The 22,380-nt window shown below is 43.0% G+C and overlaps 1 protein-coding gene across 1 annotated transcript in view; it reads left to right on the top strand.

The window, feature by feature from the left end:
* The first annotated feature begins 7,898 nt into the window (after positions 1–7,898).
* LOC126187308 (proton-coupled amino acid transporter-like protein CG1139) overlaps positions 7,899–22,380 on the top strand; it is a 1,061,389-nt gene continuing 1,046,907 nt past the window's right edge. The window contains exon 1 of the mRNA XM_049928307.1: positions 7,899–8,045. Within this exon, the coding sequence (XP_049784264.1) occupies positions 8,043–8,045 (3 nt within the window). The 5' untranslated portion in view covers positions 7,899–8,042. The remainder of the gene's footprint in view (positions 8,046–22,380) is intronic.

The raw sequence follows: 22,380 nt of genomic DNA, 5'->3' as shown, positions 1-22,380 counted from the left end.
CGGCATTCGCTTCAGAACTGCTACAAATTCGTCGGGCAATAGACCGCACCGCTCGAACCGTCAACACAACTGGCACTGCTAAGAGTATCCTACGACTTCCACATCGCTGACAACGGTCATACACAATGCTGGTGATTACTTTGAATGTCATAAAAACTTTGAAACACGTATCTATTTTGAACGAGCTGTAAATAAATAGTTGCCACTGTCAAAGTTCCAACCCTCATAAGTATCTCAATCGTTACTTAATTAGAAGTTCTCAAAGTTTGATACAGTGAGACACGTGGCAGTAACGGTGAGAAACTGAGCACATCCGTAGTACGGCGAATGGAGAAGACTTCTAGAGGGAGCAAACACGTCATTAATTTAATGGAAATTGTGAACAGCCTAGTTCAAGACGCTCATGTCAGGTTTTGAGTCTCCTTCGATGTTAACATTACTTTGTTTCCTTGGTATCATGAATGAAATCTGATTTTATTTTTTTTTCTGAAACTAATTCTTCTTAGTTGTTTCCCATTCAGTTCTGAGTTCAACAAGGTCTCACTACCTCAATGAACACCAGCCCCTTGGACTTCGCCGTCTTGGGTGATCTCTACTACGTTGTTACTATCTGCTTTGGAACGTGATATATTGAGAAATTTTCTGTAGACTTATTCATATTGACAGCCTCATTTTATAATATGTCACAACACTACAACCGCATCACAGTTCTGCAGAATGTTACACGTTAGATACTTTTTTTCTAAAAGTAAGGGAAATGCACTCTACTATTTGTTATTATTTATTCGTGATAGGTTGCGAAATGGTGCATTGGTTAAGAAGCAGCACTCACATTTGGGCACGGCGAGGCTCAGTTCCCTATTGGACCATCCTCCATCTCTACAGACCTCGTCATCCACGGGATATTAAACCCAAACTTTCTTCTGGAAGTCATAACTGTTTCTCCGCCGTATCTATAACTTGCTGATGGTAAATGCTGTGACAGTTCCTTTGAAAAGGATACGGCCGATTTTTCAGCACTGTCATGGTCCGGTCTGATCTCATGCTCTGTCACTAACAAATTCATCATCGACGCGACGTTAAATGTAAGACCACCTCCATACTTGACTATTAAGATTACTCTGTGAGGACATTACGAATTGTAAGTTACCTAACTGAAGATATTAATTTGGCACTATGCCACTCTCACGAATAGCAAAAACTTGAAAGTAATGTACATAGACTAGGCATATTCCCTTAGGGCAATACATAGTGACCGTTTTGTAAAATTTTTATTATGTATTCCATATATATACATATATATCATTAATTGATTTCGACCCATTAACAAACCATCATCACATTGTGACATGACTGCCACGTATCACTTAGCAATTTTGTTTCAGGTAGTTCACTACTCTGCTATAATTAGGGTGAAACAGGGACAGACTGCCATACGGGAAAAATGGCCAACCGCTGTGGTTCTCCAACTACCAGGTTTTCAGCGTTGTCGGTCAGTTGGTAGTGAGCCTTTGTCTCGAGTGACACGTTGATGCTTACCTCGAGTCTTAATTTGAACAACAAGTGAGTATTTTTCACAATTTCATTTTTTAATGCGCCTTAATATTATGCGGCATAACATAACTCTTCCATTTTTCCGTAAGTTAGACTGTGAGTAGATACGGAACCTTACATTTCAGGGCTGTATAAGTACGACTGCATAACATCATATTTGTTTCTCTTTGGTTTCTCGTGCTCCATAATGATGATGATGCACTGTGCCATCTCTCTCTGTCGATTGGGAGAGATGGCCATAGCGTATTTTGGACGTTTATTTTTTAGTTTCGACGGGAGTCCATTTTTTTTTTACTGATGCCAACTAAGTACGTTCAAAAGATCGGTTCTACTAAAGGCAGATGGAGAGAAAGAAATTATTATTCAGTCGGAAAAGATTCTATAGACTTTAATATTCCAAGGAAAACCCTGAAGCAAAATATAAAAAATCGTTTATGATTCAAAGCTGCAACGGGGCCAGATTGCTGTTTGGATTTAGCCAGTGGGGAACGACTCGTGTGATTTCGTATGAGTTTTTTCAGAAAACTGACCCGTGACAAGTAGTTTAATAAAAGTTATTAATACGTTATCCTCTTCGTTTTTAAAGCGTATTGCCATGTGGACATCCCTTGCGTATCCGGCCACCTAAACTGATACACATGTGAAATGTCAAAGTGTTACATAATTAAAAAAAAAAAAAATCAAAATTTGAAATTAGGTCTAACTTCCTGAAGGAAGTCATATTTTTATGAATATGTAAGGCTATATACTTAAATTTCCCAGATTTTTTTTAATACGGTTTGATATTGGGGTCTGAAAAAATCATGGCCATCCACCCTTGTTTTACCCTAATTGTGTGAGTCTGGTACTCGTACACTTTCGCTGGGAGTGGCAAATATTCGATTTCTCACCACAAGGGGTGGGTTCGTAGGTCTCAGCAGTCCTTTAAGGTTGGAAAAAGACTTTTCACGAAGTCTCAATAACAGGGAGAGAGCACCTCCCCTCCTGGGTGGCAGCCAGTTTTCGCGGAAATCGTCCTCTTTCCTAAAATTCCTTCTCCTAAGCGTGCCTCAGGGTGTAATTTGCCTTTCTGTCCACAGATCAAGAGGTGGCCATCTACTGGCCTTTCCCTGTGTGAGAAAGTTCGCTGCTTCCCTCCAGAATTATAGACCATTAGATCCAAAGTAACACTCCCGCCGCTAGAAGTGGTACAGTTGGTGCTGATTAATGGAGAAGGACTGTTTTAAACCAGTACCAACGTCATGAGCCGTAACGATGCTTTTTGAAAGGTCTGAGTGGAAAGTTTCTGTTGATTTCCCCTCCCTGCTCTAACGCAGCAAAGGGAACATATTCGTTCGTCGGATTGGCAGCAGCATTTAGTCACCACGACAAGTTGAGCTTGGGGATTGCGAGGGTTCTGGAGATAACATGGTTCTTAACGTATATTCCCTTCTCGGCTCTTTCTGCTGTTGGCCAGTGCCCTCTCACAGTACTTGATGAATGGAAGTTCTCTCGGACGTTAGTGCAATCCGTCTTCTAAGCAGCTTGTATTTCACTCATTTTGTTATGCATCTTGGAATGCTCAGTTACCTATACTAAATATTTGTCTCGTTTTATCTTGCTTTTGCGAGCTGTAGAGATGTGTAAATCTTATACACTTGTTTCCTGTAGTCTTCCAACTAAATACGTGTCCCACAGAATTTAGATTGTTTTTATTTTAGTTCACTACATTTTCAGAACATTGTTCAGTATTAATGTTTGTCAGTTATTCACTCGATTTACATTTTGAGATGTCCTTATATCCCACAACTTCCCTATGTTTGGGTTATCCTTAAATAAAACTATAAACAGCTTCATTTCTAGGATATTTGCTTCATTTTGATGAGTTTTCGATGTGTGCAGTGCACAAGTGCTATTTTTAAAGTTATAACAGATGCACTTGTGGTAATGGATGTCAAATGCTCACATGTTTTTATAACAGGATTAACTGGTTTGGTACACAAGCTATTAAGCCCTGCTTCGACCTTTCCCATGTCTGGTAATTGCGTCACTGTTCATGTTACTTGTATCAAGCATCCCATTTGACAACATTCTACATACTTTGCGTTTTGTTTCCGTAAGCACTAAACCAGCTAATAACACACCCTCTTTACTATTACAACATGGAGATGATCTAGAGGAAGAAGTGATATTAAAATAGTAGGAAACTAAGTAATAAATCGATTAAGTACTGCACACAATCACACATGCCTGAATACGTTACATACTAATCCCGAAGTACATTAGATAGTAACTCAACTGAAGACACTCAGAGAGGTACTCACAATGTAAATTTATCTGCACGCTGATTGTTGGAACTGAACGCTGCAGCTGACTACATCTGGGGTGATTAACAGGTAGTTGTTTACAGAGTAGCTGCCATAGCAACAGCCAACCAGACTACGACCTTTGTCACGGCTCCTATTTTATTCAGCTCTGTCATATCACTCTGCTACCTGCAGAGCAGGTTTCCAGTCAACTGCAGACGACGCTTGCCGTTAGTAACGTAACGGTGGTGATTCGTTTACGTCGTTTGCAATGTCTCTCTGTGCAATGTGTTTATTTCATACTATAGAATGTTCTAAATTTGTTGCGAAAGAGCGCAGAAAAGTTATAAGACTATTACCACCCTGCTAAGCAAATCTAGTGCTGCACATTGACGGAGAGCGTGTGAATGCTTGTAGAGTGGAAACGCCTTGGTCTTGCTGTAGCAGGCATATTACGTGCGCATAGAAACGTGAATCAGAGTCGTCGCCCACTCCCACGCTCGAGTATCAGTCAGTTTGTTGTTTTGATCCACGTGTACGTAACAATACGTAGTTGGTAATTCTTAAATCGCAAATTCTAGATTAAAAATATTCACAAAGTAAAATTAAAAAAGGTCTTCTCTGAAACTGATAACTAGCAAAAAAATCACTGAAGTGCTAATGTAGATAAGCTACAGACGCACTAGAAGAGAGATAGTTAACATCCAGCCGGAGGTGCGCTTCACAGGTAGCGATCGCCGGTGTACACTAAACAGCCAGTATGAAAACTCTGATAACTCAAACTACTATTAACCAAGTTCGTGCTGGCTAAAAAAGAACCCAACAATGGAATAAATGTAACAGGAAGAAGAGTCATGACATCAGGGAACGTTTCCACTCACAATCAATTTTACGTTGCACAACGGTTGATGATATAGAAACAGTTACGAAAATTAAACAGTGAGAGGCGAAGCTTGTAGCAAGAAGGAGTGCGGTATAATATTGTCAGAGATTCGCGGTAGTAAACAATCTAATTGACGACCTAGTTGGAGATGTAGAAAAAAAACAGCGCTTAAGATAGGTTGAAACTGAAGATCTAAAGTGCCCAGACACCATTAGTGCCCACAATTCGCCTTTATAACAGCTTCAATTATGCTGAGGACCTATCAGTGAGTGAATGTTTACAGTGAAATGGCAGCCCATTTTCCTCAACACGCGAAACCAGAGAGGATAGTAATATGTAAATTGAAGGAGGAAAGGGGAAGAGAGGAAAGGAAAGGGGAGGATCACTGGTTCAAATGGCTCTGAGCACTATGTGACTTAACATCTGAAGTCCCCTAGAACGTAGAACTACTTAAACCTAACTAACCTAAGGTCATCACACACATCCATGCACGAGGCCTGCGACCGTAGCAGTTGCGCGGTTCCGGACTGAAGCGCCTAGAACTCTCGACCACCGCGGCCGGCAACGATCACTCGTGTCAGCTGCATTGAGACATTACGCAGAATCGGTGGCTACGAGTGAAAATGTGTGCTGGACCGGGATTCGAACCTGGGATCTCCTGCTTACTAGGCAGATGGGGCAACCACTGTGTCATCCAGGACACAGTGTCATCGCAACTGCGCGGACTATTTCGCCTCGCCTCAAGGCCGGTCTACACTCCCATCGAGTGCCACCCACCCGCAAATCCTGTCCATTTCCTCCATATTCACTCTTCATAGATTCCCACAGAATGTCGGTAGTGTTTGTGCGTCTGCACTGAAGAGGGAGGATTCATTGTCCACCTGGGCCACCAAAGTTCTATGAATGTGTGTATCTGCTCTTTCGGACATGTGCTCTCCTTTTCTTTCCTTTCTTCTCCTTTCCACCTTCAGTTTACATATAGTGTATAACAGTTGCGGACTCTGCGTAGTGTCTGTTCTTTCGGACATGACCGAAAGAACAGAAACCACACATTCATATAATGAAGATATAATGTTTGTCGCTGGTGTGTATAGCAAAACCGACGTTCTAACTCATCCCAAATGTGTCCATTGGGTTCAGATCGGGTTTCTGGGCAGGCCAATCCTTTTGAGAAATGTTATTGTCCACAAACCATTGCCTCACAGACGCCGTTTTTTGACAGGATGCATTGCCATTCTGATAACCCATCACGGCTGAACCGTTCTTCTGCCTTACGCCTTTAGGGTTTTCTTAAGCGGTATGAGAGGACCAAACCCTCACCACGAAAAATGCCCTTACACTGCAACGCCAGTTCCTCTATACCTCAGTGTTGGCACTACACATGGTAGCAGGTAACGTTATCTAGGCATTCACCAAACCCTACTATCGAATTGCCACAAGGCATAGCGAGATCCATTACTTCAAATCAGTTGTTTCCAGTCCAGTGGCGTCGCTTCTTACACCACCTCAAGCATAGCTTAGCGCTGACTACAGGAAATGTGTGGCCTATGAGGAGCTGCTCGACCATTGCACCCATCCTTTTTAACCCACTACGCACAGTTGCTGGGCTGGCTGGAGCGCTAGTAGCACTTTGGAATTCACGAGTAATTCCTTCCACCGATTTCGTACAGATATATAATCCGCCGCAATGCTCGGTGGTCACTGTCCGTCAGTACGTGAGGTCGGCCTGGTCTTGATTTAGATGTGGACGTTCCTTCGCGTTTCAACTTCGCAATCACCTCACCAACAGGCCACTTGGGCAGCTTTAGAAGGCTGAAATTTTCCTGACGGATTTATAAAGCAGTTGACGATCCAATGACTAGTCGCTGAGACCTCTTCTTCTGTTACTGCTTCTTTGCTGACACCACAATATTCCCCGCCTCAATGTATACTGGTTAGTTCGCCTGTCGTGTCATTTAGTGTTCAGTTCTACATTACATAGTGATGTCCGGATACTTTTTTCAGATAGTAAATGTGACAAAATACGGAAGATGGTAGGAGATGTTGCTGCAGAGAATTACGACCGTAACAGGTGTTTTACAATCAGTAAATAAGTAATCAGCGGGCAATTACTTTTCTTACTCTACTGGGTGATCAAAAAGTCAGTATAAATTTGAAAACTGAATAAATCACGGAATAATGTAGATAGAGAGGTACAAATTAACACACATGCTTGGAATGACATAGGGTTTTATTAGAACGGAAAAAATACAAACGTTCAAAAAATGTCCGACAGATGGCGCTTCATCTGATCAGAATAGCAATAATTAGCATAACAAAGTAAGACAAAGCCAAGATGATGATCTATACAGGAAATGCTCAATATGTCCACCGTCATTCCTCAACAATAGCTGTAGTCGAGGAATAATGTTGTGAACAGTACTGTAAAGCATGTCTGGAGTTATGGCGAGGCATTGGCGTCGGATGTTGTCTTTCAGCATCCCTAGAGATGTCGGTCGATCACGATGCACTTGCGACTTCAGATAACCCCAAAGCCAATAATCGCACGGAATGAGGTCTGGGGACCTGGGAGGCCAAGCATAACGAAAGTGGCGGCTGAGCACACGATCATCACCAAACGAAGCGCTCAAGAGATCTTTCACGCGTTTAGCAATACTTTTTTTTTCTAATAAAACCCCATGTCATTCCAAGCATGGGTGTCAATATTTACCTCTCTATCTACATTATTCCGTGCTTTATTAAGTTTTCTAATTTATACTAATTTTTTGATCACCCGTTATAATTCTGACACTACAATCGAGATTTTCAGAAGTTTTTTCCTGTAAAGTAGGGTCATATAGACTGACTTCTACGTTAGCTTTCGAGACCTTTCAGTCTGCAGGCAACAATGGTGTTGGCCTTTCGGATGCCGCCTGGTAGCCACTACCGGCACCTGGCCGGCCACGGCGGTGGACCCGAGTGACCCCCAGGAAAAGCTGAGAATAGTTGCAGGCCGCGCCAATCGACGGAGCGTCGCGGAGACACCACCACGGGCCGCACGCGTGGCCACTCCCTTAATTTTAGATAGCAGAGGGGCGCGGGGGGAATCGCGATGGGACGAAGGATGGGCGAGGAAGAGCGGCCGAGAGGCGGAATATTTGGCGATAAAGGGCCGAGCAGCAGAGAGACTGACGCGAAGACGGCGTCAGAAATAGCGGATCGTGCCGGGCCGGCTGTCAGTGCGTTCGCAGCCCTGGTCCAGAGTGCGTGCATAGTGCATCGGCACGACGGAGACCGCCGCTAGACTCCCCGTCCTGTGCTCCACCGCGCCGCCATGCCACATGGTGAGTACGAGCCGCTACCCTAGACTGCGCATCTGACTACAAAGAAAACACACAGGGGCGCTAAAGAGCGTTTAGGGTACGTCGTTACAGTGATTAAGCTGCCATCGTTTGGTTGCATACTTCCATTAAGATGTCCTGCTACGCCAAAAATCCTGCATATTACATTGTTTGACTTTCCCTACCATTTCTCCCAATTTTTCTTCCTCCCTGACCAAATCCACTAGTACCAACCATATCTGCATGTCTCATCACACTGGCCATCTGAAGGATTGGAATTTCTGCAAAGTTCCCACCTCGCCTATTCTACCTAATAAATCATCATTTAGTACATTATGCGGGGTGTTCAAAAAGTCTCTCCGCAGTGCCGTATGATTGTCAGCCGCGCGTGCCGTATGATTGTTCGCCTGCCTGGGTTACTTCCCTTCAAGTGGACTCTCCCAACATTCCACTGTTTCGTTTATCTCAGCCAGTGTCAGTAGTACCGTCGGTGTGTGTCGTTAAGTGTTGACGTGAACGTTTAAGTTTATATCCTTTGTGCGTTTGTTTCGTTCTTATCAGTGTTAAAATGCTAACCATTGAAGAACCTGTGTTTCTAGTCGAACAAGTCTTCATAGCTGGTGGTAAATATACAGTTTCAGTTCGTCAAACATATAATTCTGTTTTCCGGGAGACAATACTCCCACATCGCGAATACTGTGTGACATTTGACTAACAAATTTCGAAGTACGGGTTCAGTGACAGATGCACTGAGAAGTGGTCGTTCTAGCTTTTTGTCTGAGGGTAAACTACTCGATATTTCCGACAAAATGTGCAAGAGTCCGAACAAGTCAGTAAGAAAACTCGCCCAGGAAATCGATGTTAGTTTCGGAACGGCCCTCACAGCTGTAAGGAAAAAATTAGAACTTTTCCCATTCAAAGTGACAGTCGTGCAAGAACTGAAAAATACTGATCATGACAAGAAATGGCCAATGGTTCAAAAATTTCGTTCAACAAAATGGAAGGGATATTCTTAATGAAACGTTTTTCATTGATGAGGCGTGGTTTCATTTATCCGGGTACATGAACTCGAAAAATTCTCGTATGTGGAGTTCTGCAAATCCATTGTGTATTCATGAGGAACCACTTCATTCTGTGAAGATAGGAGTTTGGATTGCAATTTCTAGACGTCGGATTGTGGGTCCCATATTTTTCAACGAAACAATAAACGCACAACGATACTGAAGTGAGTTTCATTTCGGTATATTCACTGCGGCATACGGCACACGCGGCTAACAATCATACGGCACTGCGGAGAGACTTTTTGAACACCCCGTACCCTTCTTTACTTTTCGTTATTCTTCCGTAGCATAATATCTCTGTAATCTACACTTCCTTCTTTGCTGATTTTGCTACAGAACATCAAATGCTTTCTTTCTGACTTCAAGGTCAATTTTCCTGTTGTTGCATAATATATTCTTAATTTCCCTGTGACCTTTTTGTTTTGCCTATTTCCATAATTTTCATGTTGGAATAGCACAGTGTGCTCTTCTACTCAATCTGTAAATTCGATGTTCATTATGTCTAGTTGTTCGTTAATTACTCCTTCAGTTCTTTTCATTAATTTTGTTTTTGTTCTTTTTATGGTTAATCAAAATTCTTTTCCACGCTCACCAGACCTGAAGAACAACGCTCTTACTTTTATCTGCTAAATTTCACCTTCCTCTCGTGTCATTTTGACATATCCGTGTGAATTACGTAGAAGCTGTGCCAGAGGATTGCTCTGACTCACATAATATTCGACAAGAGTTTCTGGTTCTTGTTATCACCTCCTTCTTGGGGATATAGTCCACTGATTTTGTGTGACTGCACAACGATCCCTCTCCTCTGAGATCACGGGCTAACTACAGAGCTTATCATTTCTGATAATTTCTTCTATTAATGATCACCCCTTCCAATTCGTTCGTTTCTCAACGTTGATGTCAGTATTTCTCCGTTTTCAAAGAACATTATTAGGATGTTAAGGTGTACCGCCTACTCTTATATCAGGCAGCATTTGTATAATATTGACCTTGAATCACTGTGGATGACTATGGGAATGATGGAAAGAAAGCTACTCATCTCGATTAGTTCTCATTCCGACGCCAAACTCTCCACTTCCCTCCAAGGGCTGGATCACCGTCAACAATGTCGAAAGACGGACTGTCTTCAAAAGTTGCACATTCCGTCACATCATCATGCAATGCAGTGATGTCCAGGCTTAGCCCAGGACACAAACCAGACGATAGTGATGTACTTTTTCTGTTCTAACCGAATTTTGACAGGCGGCCTACAAAATGGAGTTGCTAACTCACTAGCGCTGAGCTAGCGAACTGTTCTACAAAGGCGTAATCTTGACTGAAGTATAGCCAGTATTCCTTCCGATGTAATCTAATCATGTAACAACAAAATATTTTGAAAATGTTATAATACGCCTCCTGTTTCATGGTTTATTGACAGTATATTGTTTAATTTTACATTTTCTGGACTCTCCGTTGATTTAAAGGATCTCAATGGGATGTCTGCGAACTGTCCTTGTCGAAGCTTCGAAGTGTACAGGTCTTGTACTGCTTTCGGTTCTTCTCAGCCTACAGGCCAATCGGGAATTTTTGAGAATGGATTAGCAGTACTAGTACCTGATTGAAAAACGAGAAATACCACGCGAAAAACCTCCACTGGAACTATTTCTTATTTATTTCTGGCCCACATTGTCCCAGAGAATACTAAATACGCTATGTGTGTGTTTCTGTGTGAGAGAGAGAGAGAGAGAGAGTGAGAGGGGGACGAGGAGGGAAAGAAGCATTGAATAATGCATTTCTTTCGTACTTTTTTTTTTTCTTTCGCGCTCTTTGGGAATTCCTTCCCTTAGCATACAAAACTAGGGCTTCTCAGCTGTTTGTTCTGCAAAATTTTCTCTACGGTTGTCTCGCAGTAATACACATTTTGTTTTTCCATAACTTTTCACTATTTCTGTTCTATACTATCCTTCCTGATGACTTCTATCACGATTTCCTTCTTCCCTAATCAGTTATTTGTCTCTATTTTCGTGAAGAATATTCAAAAATTAACTGCGTTACACTTAACAACACAACGCGTACCGTTGTTGACTTAGAAGTTTTCAGCCGCCTATTTCTGTATGAACGGAATATTCTTAAAATGAGAAGTGTTCATTTATCTGTATATATACTTGACAGTATTCGTGCTTATGTGTCTCCAAACGCGTTAAAATTGATGTAATTCGTTATTCTGGATGACGAACGTAGTACGTAGGTAGCTTCGCAATACTCTACGGAAACTCGTTTTACAAATTCTTTAAGTAATTTTTAGGTAATAATTGTGCATTGTCCGTCAGGTTCGCCCTGTCCATGATTTCACTGCCAAATGTCATTCCATTAATCGTGTAATATTAAAGTGACAGATGATTTAAATTCCTTTGAAGTTCTGTAATTTGTATTTCTCAACAAACGTTGCAATACTTCAGTGTAGTGGCTGCTTCTAGAAGACGAATAGATCGGAAGTGCTGCATCCGAAGCGGAGGCAGTAAATATAAAATATAACTTTTAAAGACCACTGTGTACTATGAGATTGCACTAAAAATTACGCTAGTTTCGTTAGGAGTTTTGCGCTATAAACGATGAATACTTGCGAAAAAATAAGTAAAATCTATAGTAACCTTTATATGCATGCGAAATTCGTAAAGATAGTTGAAATGAGAACGATATTATCTTAAGAGTAAGGAGTGTGTATCGACACACTGTGTAGTGAAGTGGAAAGCGGTGTAACATATAAAAATAATTTGACTTTCATCTCTAAAACTGAACTGGCGTTTTAGATGTTTGTGGTATTCGAGCTGCCTCTTGAGAATGCAACAACAACCGAAATATTGACTGTAATAGTCCATGTTTAATAATAATCTAAGCGGAAAATGTCATTTCTAAAATATTGTAGGATCGTGAATGTAAGTAATCAGGAAATAATACTAGAAAACTATATCCTTTTGCCATGTTTCTATATACGTATGTATGAGATAGCTCGAAACTGAAACTTTAGTATCCTGGTGTATCATTACCGTTAAAAATATGCAAAAATTCCTTGGCATTTTACAACACTATTTTCAGGTATGTTGTGGCAACTAGAATCTATGCAAGATCCAAGAACACTGACTTTAACATTAACTATGAGAAAATGTAACATCATTCACGTAAATGAATGGCAAGATATATGCGCACCAGGTATCTACGGACAAATCACGCAATTCCGAACAACTATGGGCCAGTGGTCTGTGGAAGCAGTGTCAGTCCTCAATAGCGCCCGCGTTCTCAATATCAGGTTCAGTTCAGGAGAATTTACTGGTCAAGACATCAACATGAGTTCACCCAAATGCTCCTGAAACCACTAAGTCATGATTCTGACCTTGTGACACGGACAGTTATCCTGCTAGAATATGAGCTGAACGGTGTGGACCGATATATTTGTACCTGCACAGGAATTGCAGGTGTGCTACAGATCACCGGCTATCCTGCACGAGCCGATAAGACTCCGACTTTTATATTCTCTGATAAGGTATAGGCTTTCAACAGTCAGTCGCCTACTCGTGATTTTACCGTCCTTCAACCAGTTTCCATAGACGCTCATGAACTGTAATGTAAATACACGTACCCCACACGACTTCTAGATCGAGGACGTCAATAAATACCTCGTTACGCTTTTCTGGACCTGAACTTTCATTTGTAATTATGTTTGCTTGTTTCGTTGTTTAAGATGGTTCTGGCATTGCTCATCAGTAGGGAATAGAAGGGAAAAGCGGTCAGGCTAACGTTTTCCTACTTTTTTTAAACTCATTACGAATAATGACTTATATACGCAGTCTGAAGCGACGAATGAACCAGGGTCTCCTGTTCAATAGGCAGATGCGCTAACCACTACGCCAAACTAGCATCCCCCCCCCACCTCAATCCCAAGTTCCATCCAAGCCTCATTTGATTGAAGCACCTATACCTGAGTTTCTGTCAGGATACCTCGTTTTGTTCGATACTGTATGCTGTGCCAACACACTTGGAGATCCTCTACAATATTGTTAGAGTTTAGGGGAATATCAGGTGGGGTAAGGCGAGAAAGGGAATTTGGGTTGAAGAGGGAGGCGTCACAGGGTAGTGTGTGTAGTTTTACGATGCCATTGTGCCAAGGTGGCGTAGTGATTAGCGTATCTGACTCGTGAGCAAGAGACCCAGGTTCGAATACTGACATTGGTACAAGTTTTTATTAGTCACATCAGTCTGCATATATACATCATAGACGTTTGAGACCTGAATAAATCTATGGAACCATATAATTCCATTTGATCAGTAGCAACAGAGTAGGACGCAAATAAATGAATGATCATAATCTACAACTATTTTAGTATAAATCGAATAGTTTAATCACATTAGGATCAGTTTATGTACCTCAAACAATTCTGTGTTCACAAAGTGGCAAAATGGCTGAGTGGGCAAAGAGGCCACCTACATTTAATGTGCGGCTAGAGGTTCTAGATCAAGACTGTTAAAATTCCTTTATTGATTACTAGCTTCAGTTCATTGACGGGACATCTTAATATCTAAAATACAGAAAATTCCATAAAAGAAACATACAATAGCAATTTTCTGTATTTTACATCCGGAAATGGCTCATCAATAAACTGAAACCAGTAAGCAATAAAGGAATTTTAGCAATATTGACCTACGATTTTGTATGCACACATTTTAACGTAAGAGATAGTCTGTCTACCGATTTGACAATGTCAAATAACGACGTACTCAGTTTTAAAGTAAAAAAAAATCACGTATAAAAGTGTTTTAACAAAGAACTAAATATGTTTTATGGCAAACATTTAATTATTTACACTTTTCATAAATAAAAGTCGAAGTGTGTTCCTCAACCCCTGCACAGAGATAGTATTCTCAGAAGAAGCACAATTGGAACTTAATCCACTGTTCTTGCTGCACTGATTTTCAAAATATCTCTTAGCAATGAATGCCTCGTTTTTATCGTTGTCGTCAGAAAGAGCTCTCCTAGCGTTGGATTTCCTGCTCTTTGCAATCTTCTTTTTACTGCCTGTCTTCTCTTCGGCTCTTTCCAGTTTTTTCTTCGTTTCGATTTCTTTTTCTTCTGCTTTTTTTTATTTACCACTTCTAGGTGACTGTTGTAACTACTTACTATAAGTATCGTCGCGGAGCTCTTCTTTCGGCCGCTACGTTTACGTTTTCCCCTAACACAGAATGGCCAGACGCCACCGACATGATGGACACTTTTCCCGCATTGACGCCTGTGCACAGAAGCTGCATACCTTCTAATAGCACGAAACAACTTTCAATAACTAAAGTAGGATTATAGAGTCTAAGATATGACGTTTTGAACATAATTTCACTAAAAAGACATAAGTCACATTCCCTTTTCATAACAAATTCATGAAGTGGCTACTTACCTTACATCAGGATAATTGAAACCGCAGGCCACTGTGGCCGAGCGGTTCTAGGCGCTTCAGTCCGGAACCGCGCTGCTGCTTCGGTCGCAAGTTCGACTCCAGCCTCGGGCATGAACATGTGTGATGTCCTTAGGTTAGTTAGGTTTTAGAAGTTCTAATTCTAGGGGACTGATGACCTCAGATGTTAAGTCTCATAGTGTTTAAAGCCATTTGAACTATTTTTTAATTGAAACCAATAGCTCAGAGGAGTGGCACAGCAGACAGCTTAAGTTACATACGGTGACGGGGCCTTCCAGCGGAATTTGTTAAAGCATGGCACGACGCCAGCAACTCATAGCTCCCTGGAGCCCAATAGCCATTTGCCCGCCGTGGCCTCTTTACCCTGCTCTACCCTATTGATCTGATCTCACGTTACTTGCAGTCGTAAGATTCGTTCCTTATTGTATTGTCGGCCATCGGCTCAGTGTCCGTCTTGGTAGCCACATGCTATCTGGTTCGCAGCGGTGATCTGTGAAGTTTGTGACAGAGTATGACACATAAACATAAGACACATTGTGTTTCCGTGGTGAATCTGTGGGGTATGGACAACGAAATTGTCATGTATGGCTAAAGTTGTTTTCAAAAATTTGAAACAATTAAAGAGAACATTGTCATACATCTGTCTGAATTTCCAATGCCTCTTTCTGCGACGTTACTTTCTCGGTACTGGTTTGCTGTAGATTTATAGTAGCGAGGAAGAGAAGGAGGTTCCATTCTCAACTATTTGTGGAAGAATAAACCTTCCAAACTTTCACGGGGAGTATGGATCCTCGTGCAACCAAAACTACACTACTGGCCATTAAAATTGCTACACCTAGAAGAAATGCAGATGATAAACGAGTATTCACTGGACAAATATATTATACTAGAACTGACATGTGATTACATTTTCACGCAAATTGGGTGCATAGATCCTGAGAAATCAGTACCCAGAGCAACCACCTCTGGCCGTAATAACAGCCTTGATACCCCTGGGCATTGAGTCAAACAGAGCTTGGATGGCGTGTACAGGTACAGCTGCCCATGCAGCTTCAACACGATACCACACTTCATCAAGAGTAGTGACTGGCGTATTGTGACGAGCCAGTTGCTGGGCCAACATTGACCAGATGTTTTCAATTGGTGCGAGATCTGTAGAATGTGCTGGCCAGGCAAGCAGTCGAACGTTTTCTGTATCCAGATAGGCCCGTACAGGACCTGCAAAATGCGGTCGTACATTATCCTGCTGAAATGCAGGCTTTCGCAGGGGTCGATTGAAGGATAGAGCCACGGGTCGTAACACATCTCAAATGTAACGTCCACTGTTCCAATTACCATCAACGCGAACAAGAGGTGACAGAGACGTGTAACCAATGGCACCCCATACCATCACGCCGGGTATTACGCCAGTATGGCGATGACGAATACACGCTTCCAATGTGCGTTCACCGCGATGTCGACAAACACGGACGCGACCATCATGATGCTGTAAATAGAACCTGGATTCATCTGAAAAAATGACATTTTGCCATTCGTACACCCAGGTTCGTCATTGAGTACACCATCACAGGTACTCCTGTCTGTGATGCAGCGTCAAGGGTAACCGCAGCCATGGTCTCCGAGCTGATAGTCCATGCTGCTGCAAACGTCGTCGAACTGTTCGTGCAGATGGTTGTTGTCTTGCAAACGACCTGATCTGTTGACTCAGGGATCGAGCGAGACGTGGCTGCACGATCCGCTACTGCCATGCGGATAAGATGCCTGTCATCTCGACTGCTAGTGATACGAGGCCGTAGGGATCCAGCACGGCGTTCCGTATTACCCTCCTGAACCCACCGACTCCATATTCTGCTAACAGTCATTGGATCTCGACCAACGCGAGCAGCAATGTCGCGATACGATAAACCACAATCGCGATAGGCTACAATCCGACCTTTATCAGAGTCGGAAACGTGATAGTACGTATTTCTCCTCCTTACACGAGGCATCACAACAACGTTTCACCAGGCAACGCCGGTCAACTGCTATTTGTATATGAGAAATCAGTTGGAAACTTTCCTCATGTCAGCACGTTGTAGGTGTCACCACCGGCGCTAACCTTGTGCGAATGCTCTGAAAAGGTAATCATTTGCGTATCACAGCATCTTCTTCCTGTCGGTTAAATTTCGCGTCTGTAGCACGTCATCTTCGTGGTGTAGCAATTTTAATGGCCAGTAGTGTATTAGGTTGGTACGTACGTTCGTAGCGTTTGGGTATTGTATGTTGGTATTTCGGGTGCTATGGGTTCATTTATGGAGTGCCATTTTTTTATCTGTAGTTTTCTTTTGCTTCTTTAGAGTACATATTGTGATAGTGAGTGGAGCTGAGGGCGCTAGAAAATGGAGTGTCAAGTCGAGAAATCGGAACATTTCCGACATATTCTTCAGTTTGAGTTCAATAAAGGGGTGACAGGAGCGGAGGCAGCCAGGAATATTTGCGCCATGTATGGGGATAATGTCACTGGACAGACCAGGGCAAGAAAATGATTTTCTCGTTTTAAGGAATATCGTAGTGACATTGGTTACTCCATGTTCAGGAAGACCTTCGGGGATTGATGAGGATCGCTTAAGCGCTATAACCCACAATGATTTACGTCAGCCTACTCTGGAACTGGCATGTGTAATACACTGTGGTCATTCCGCCATCGTGAGGCATTTGCGTGCAGTGGGGAAGGTTAAAAAATGCAGCGTATCGGTACGGAATCCATGAAAACTGCACCCAGTGAAATTTGCGCCCAACCAGAAATCTGTGAAATCTGCTCCCTTTGTGTCACGGCTTACCTACATCCCGGCCGTCGTAATTACTCTAAACTGTTAACTGAATCTTCCGTCGGTTCTTGGTAGAACAACATTGTAATAAATGGAAAGCACTAACTTGTTTTTGTTCTACAGTACTGTAGAACAAAAGCAAACTAGTACTTTTCACTTATTACTCTAAACTGCCTGCTCCCCAGACACGGCCGAAATGCGCCCCCATAGACCTCCTCTATCAGCCGTCTGCCTGCATAAACAGCTTTACTACCGATCTGGCCGGCCGGAGTGGGCGAGCGGTTCTAGGCGCTATAGCCTGGAAACGCGCGACCGCTACGGTCGCAGGTTCGAATCCTGCTCGGGTATGGATGTGTGTGATGTCCTTAGGTTAGTTATGTTGAAGTAGTTCTAAGATCTAGAGGACTGATGACCTTAGATGTTAAGTCCCATAGTGCTTAGAGCCATTTGAACCAATTTAACCATTCACCCTTTGGGAGTACAAGCAATGAGACAGACATCTATCCAGTTGCTATTGCATTATTTTCAAACAAAAGACAAGAAACATACCTTCGTCTTTTCCGAAATTTGGTGGAAAATATTCCTGACTGAAAACCTGCAGACGTGACCGTCTATTTGGAATCAGCAGAGATCTCTGCAATTTAAATTGTACTACTGACAGCCGAAGTACATGGATCTTATTTCCACACGAATTTGTGCACGGATGCCGTCTTCAGGAATCTCATGGTAACTATCAACTGATTTTTTATAACTGTGGGAAGTTTCGTCACTGAAGTTTCAGTCAAATGACTAGGATCTGAAACAGAATCTGACATACGTTCCATGGTTTTGCAGCGTGCATCGATTCCTTGTAGAAAGCTGCCGGTGCACTGTTAACATTGACCTTCTCAGTTCGCAGCGTTCTGTCTAGTTTGGTTTGAAAATACGCGCTCGGAAGCTTCCAGGTAGCGTGGCTCAGCTACTGTACCGGCCGGTCAAGGGGATTAGTGGACCCTTCCTCGGCACTTTCTGGGCGCAAATTTCAGCCGGCACAGTATTCAATACACAACCGGCGTGTTATAAGCCAAAGTCACAGAAATGACTGCATCTCTGCTTGTTCGTCATCAATTGGTTCGTGAACAACACCGACATTCCTACACCCTATCGTTACTGGTGACAAGTAATGGTGTCTTTATGCTAACATAAGTAAAAAAAAAAGGAATGATTGAGTCCAAACAAAGCAGCAACTCCCCGTACGAAGACCTGCACACATCCACAAAAGACAATGTTATCCATTTGGTGGAGCAGCGGCGGTGTCTTGTACTACGAACTGCTTCCCCGAGGTATAACCACCACTGCTAACGTTTGTAGTCAACAACTGAGACGTCTTGTAGACGCAGTCCAAGAACAACGACCGGGGAGACAGCGTGAACTGATGCTTCTCCACGACATCACCAGCCCGCTTTCTGCTTGACTGACAACAGGCACTATACAGAATTTGGTTTGGGGAGTCATTCCGCATCCATCTTATTCACCTGATCTTCTGCCCTCAGGTTTTCACCTTTTATGCTCGCTGTCGAACACCTTCAATGACATCTTCAACTTTTTTAGTCCAGTCTTCCTCAGTTGCGTGTAATATTACGGTATATTGATAATTTTTACTTATGGACCGTCTGACAGCAACTGAATAAAACACAATTTTAGTGCCATACGCGTTTCGCCTTTATTTTCTGCAAGACATCATCAGTGACCTGGAATATGTACATATTTTAGCTATTTAATTTACATTTTTGTCACTGTGCCTATAGGTTATAAACAGTACTGGTGGTTGGTATTTCCTATTAACTAGTAATGTTTTTGAACTGTACTTAGAGGTTGCGTGGACAATTTCTTACGTATTACGCTCCTGTTGCATTTTTGGTGTTGTTCTTCTTCTTATGAATGCCAATTTGCGGTTTTTTCCCACATTCCACAGCACTATGAACTGAACGCTTGTACCAATGCAATGTTTTGGTTTCTGTTGCCGACTGTCAAATGTTTTTGCCAAAGATCGAATGTTATTGCCCAGCTTTCGAGTGTAATTATTGAAGTATCTGTGATCTGTTCGTGTATGCATTTGTGTGTGCGTTTCTGTATGTGTGTGCGTGTGTGCGCGCGCGCGCGCGCGCGCGCGCGTGTGTGTGTGTGTGTGTGTGTGTGTGTGTGTGTGTGTGTTTTGGTGTGATATAATTTTTTTGTGCTCTGTGTGTGTGTGTGTGTGTGTGTGTGTGTGTGTGTGTGCGCGCCACTGATTATGCCTTGCAGAAAACAAAGGGGAAACGCGTATGCCACTAAAATTGTGTTTTATTCAGTTGATTTCAGACGGTCCATAAGTAAAAATTATCAATATACCGTAACATTCAATGAAATTCCTTTCCGGATGGAAATGCGCCCAGAACATGGTTCGGCGAGTTCTTGGCCTCAAAAACCACGTAATTCCTCCGGTAGCGGAATCGGAAAATTAACCCAGCGTTGTAAATAGTGAAGGATAATGTATTACTGATGACTAAAGTCTCTGTTATGTGAATCTGCTGTGTTTACTAAACTACGGAAAAACGCTACGAACTTATTCAAATGGTTCAAATGGCTCTGAGCACTATGCGACTTAACTTCTGAGGTCATCAGTCGCCTATAACTTAGAACTAATTAAACCTAACTAACCTAAGGACATCACACACATCCATGCCCGAGGCAGGATTCGAGCCTGCGACCGTAGCTGTCGCTCGGCTCCAGACTTTAGCGCCTAGAACCCCACGGCCACTCCGGCAGGCTACGAACTTATTCACTAACCCAATATTAGCAGCTTCAGTTACCCGAAAGCGAGAATAAACAACTAATAAAATTTTGAAGGAAGAATCACATGGTGAGAGTAGATGAATGGCTGTAGGGTGATAGAAAAATGCCAACAGACAAAAAACATTAGAATAACGTAATGAGAGAAGAGAGACAGGTCAGAATTGCGACTGATTTAAACGGTATCGGTACTTCTGTGATTCCCGGTTATGTGATATGCCCTTGCAATAGAAACTTCTGATCTGCAGTAAGAGATGCTTTTGTGTCCGAGTGGGCGGCTGGTCTGTTAGCGTGGCCTGTCCCATCCAGTCAGCTGTAGCTTATTACACCGGGGCGTCGCTGCTGGAACCCGCCCAAAAGCCATTCCTTCCAACTGGCGACTGCCTCGCGTCTTCCGCGCTGACTCAGCCTTTGACGCTACCAGCTTTGTTGTCCCTCCAGTCACTGGGTGTGCGAGTGGGATGAAACAGTCTTCATGCTGCACGTGGCTTTGTAAACATTTGACGGCTGAGTAACATAAACAGGTTATGAGAGAATAAGTGAAATTTGTCAAGTCCAAGGCGCACTCAATGCAGGCAGGGGATGTACCGCTCGGGGGAGGAGGAGGGGGAGAGGGACGTGGAGGGGGGGAAAGGCGGAGGAGCAGGGTTGCAAATCGCGAGGCACCTCAAACACGCATATCATTTACTAGTTTGAAGAAAGGTGGAACATATTGACCAGTGGCAAGTATACGCACAACCATCTGTCGTGAAATCTCGAAACTACACTACGGCCATTAAAATTGCTACACCAAGAAGAAATGCAGATGATAAACGGGTATTCATTGGAAAAATATATTATACTACAACTGACATGTGATTACATTTTCACGCAATTTGGGTGCATAGATCCTGAGAAATCAGTACTCAGAACAACCACCTCTGGTCGTAATAACGGCTTTGATACGCCTGAGCATTGAGTCAAATAGCTGCCCATGCAACTTCAACACGATACCACACTTCATCAAGAGTAGTGACTGGCGTATTTTGACGAGCCAGTTGCTCGGCCACCATTGACCAGACGTTTTCAATTGGTGAGAGAACTGGAGAAAGTCCTGGCCAGGGCAGCAGGCGAACATTTTCTGTAACCAGAAAGGCCCGTACAGAACCTGCAACATGCGGTCGTGCATTATCCTGATGAAAAGCAGGCTTTCGCAGGGATTGATTGAAGGGTAGAGCCAGGAGTCGTAACACATCTGAAATGTAACGTCCACTGTTCAAAGTCCCGTCAATGCGAACTAGAGGTGCCGAGACGTGTAACCAATGGCACCCCTTACCATCACTTCGGGTGATACCCCAGTACGGCGATGACGAATACACGCTTCCAATGTGCGTTCACCGCGATGTCGACAAACACGGATGCGACTATCATGATGCTGTAAACAGGACCTGGAATCATCCGAAAAAATGACTTTTTGCCATTCGTGCACCAAGGTTCGTCGTTGGGTACACCATCACAGGCACTCCTGTCTGTGATGCAGCCTCAAGGGTAACTGCAGCCATGGTCACCGAGCTGATAGTCCATGCTACTGCAAACGTCGTCGAAGTGTTCGTGCAGATGGTTGTTGTCCCCATCTGTTGACTAAGGGATCGAGACGTGGCTGCACGATCCGTTACAGCCATGCGGATAAGATGCCTGTCATATCGACTGCTAGTGATACGAGGCCATTTGGATCTAGCACGGCGTTTCGTATTACCTTCCTGAACCCACCGATTCCATATTTTGCTAGCAGTCATTGGATCTCTACGAACGCGAGCAGCAATGTCGCGATACGATAAACCGCAATCGTGATAGGCTACAATCCGACCTTCATCAAAGTCGGAAACGTGATGGTACGCATTTCTCCTCCTTACACGAGGCATCGAAACAACGTTTCATCAGGTAACGCCGGTCAACTGCTGTTTGTGTATGAGAAATTGGTTGGAAACGTTCCTCATGTGAGCGCCAACTTTATGTGAATGCTCTGAAAAGCTTATCATTTGCATATCACAGCATCTTCTTCCTTTCGGTTAAATTTCGCGTCTGTAGCACGTCATCTTCGTGGTGCAGCAATTTTAATGGCCAGTAGTGTATTTTGTCATTCAAAACGAAACTAATAAATTGCCCTCCCTCTTGATGTGGTCGGCCGTGCTTTGTGAGAATTGCTCAACATTTTCCTTGCGTACAGAATCAGCTCTCCTCG

The sequence above is a fragment of the Schistocerca cancellata genome, chromosome 5, assembly GCF_023864275.1.
Source record: "Schistocerca cancellata isolate TAMUIC-IGC-003103 chromosome 5, iqSchCanc2.1, whole genome shotgun sequence".
Classification (NCBI taxonomy): Eukaryota; Metazoa; Arthropoda; class Insecta; order Orthoptera; family Acrididae; genus Schistocerca; species Schistocerca cancellata.
This window is presented reverse-complemented; position numbering and strand designations above follow the sequence as displayed.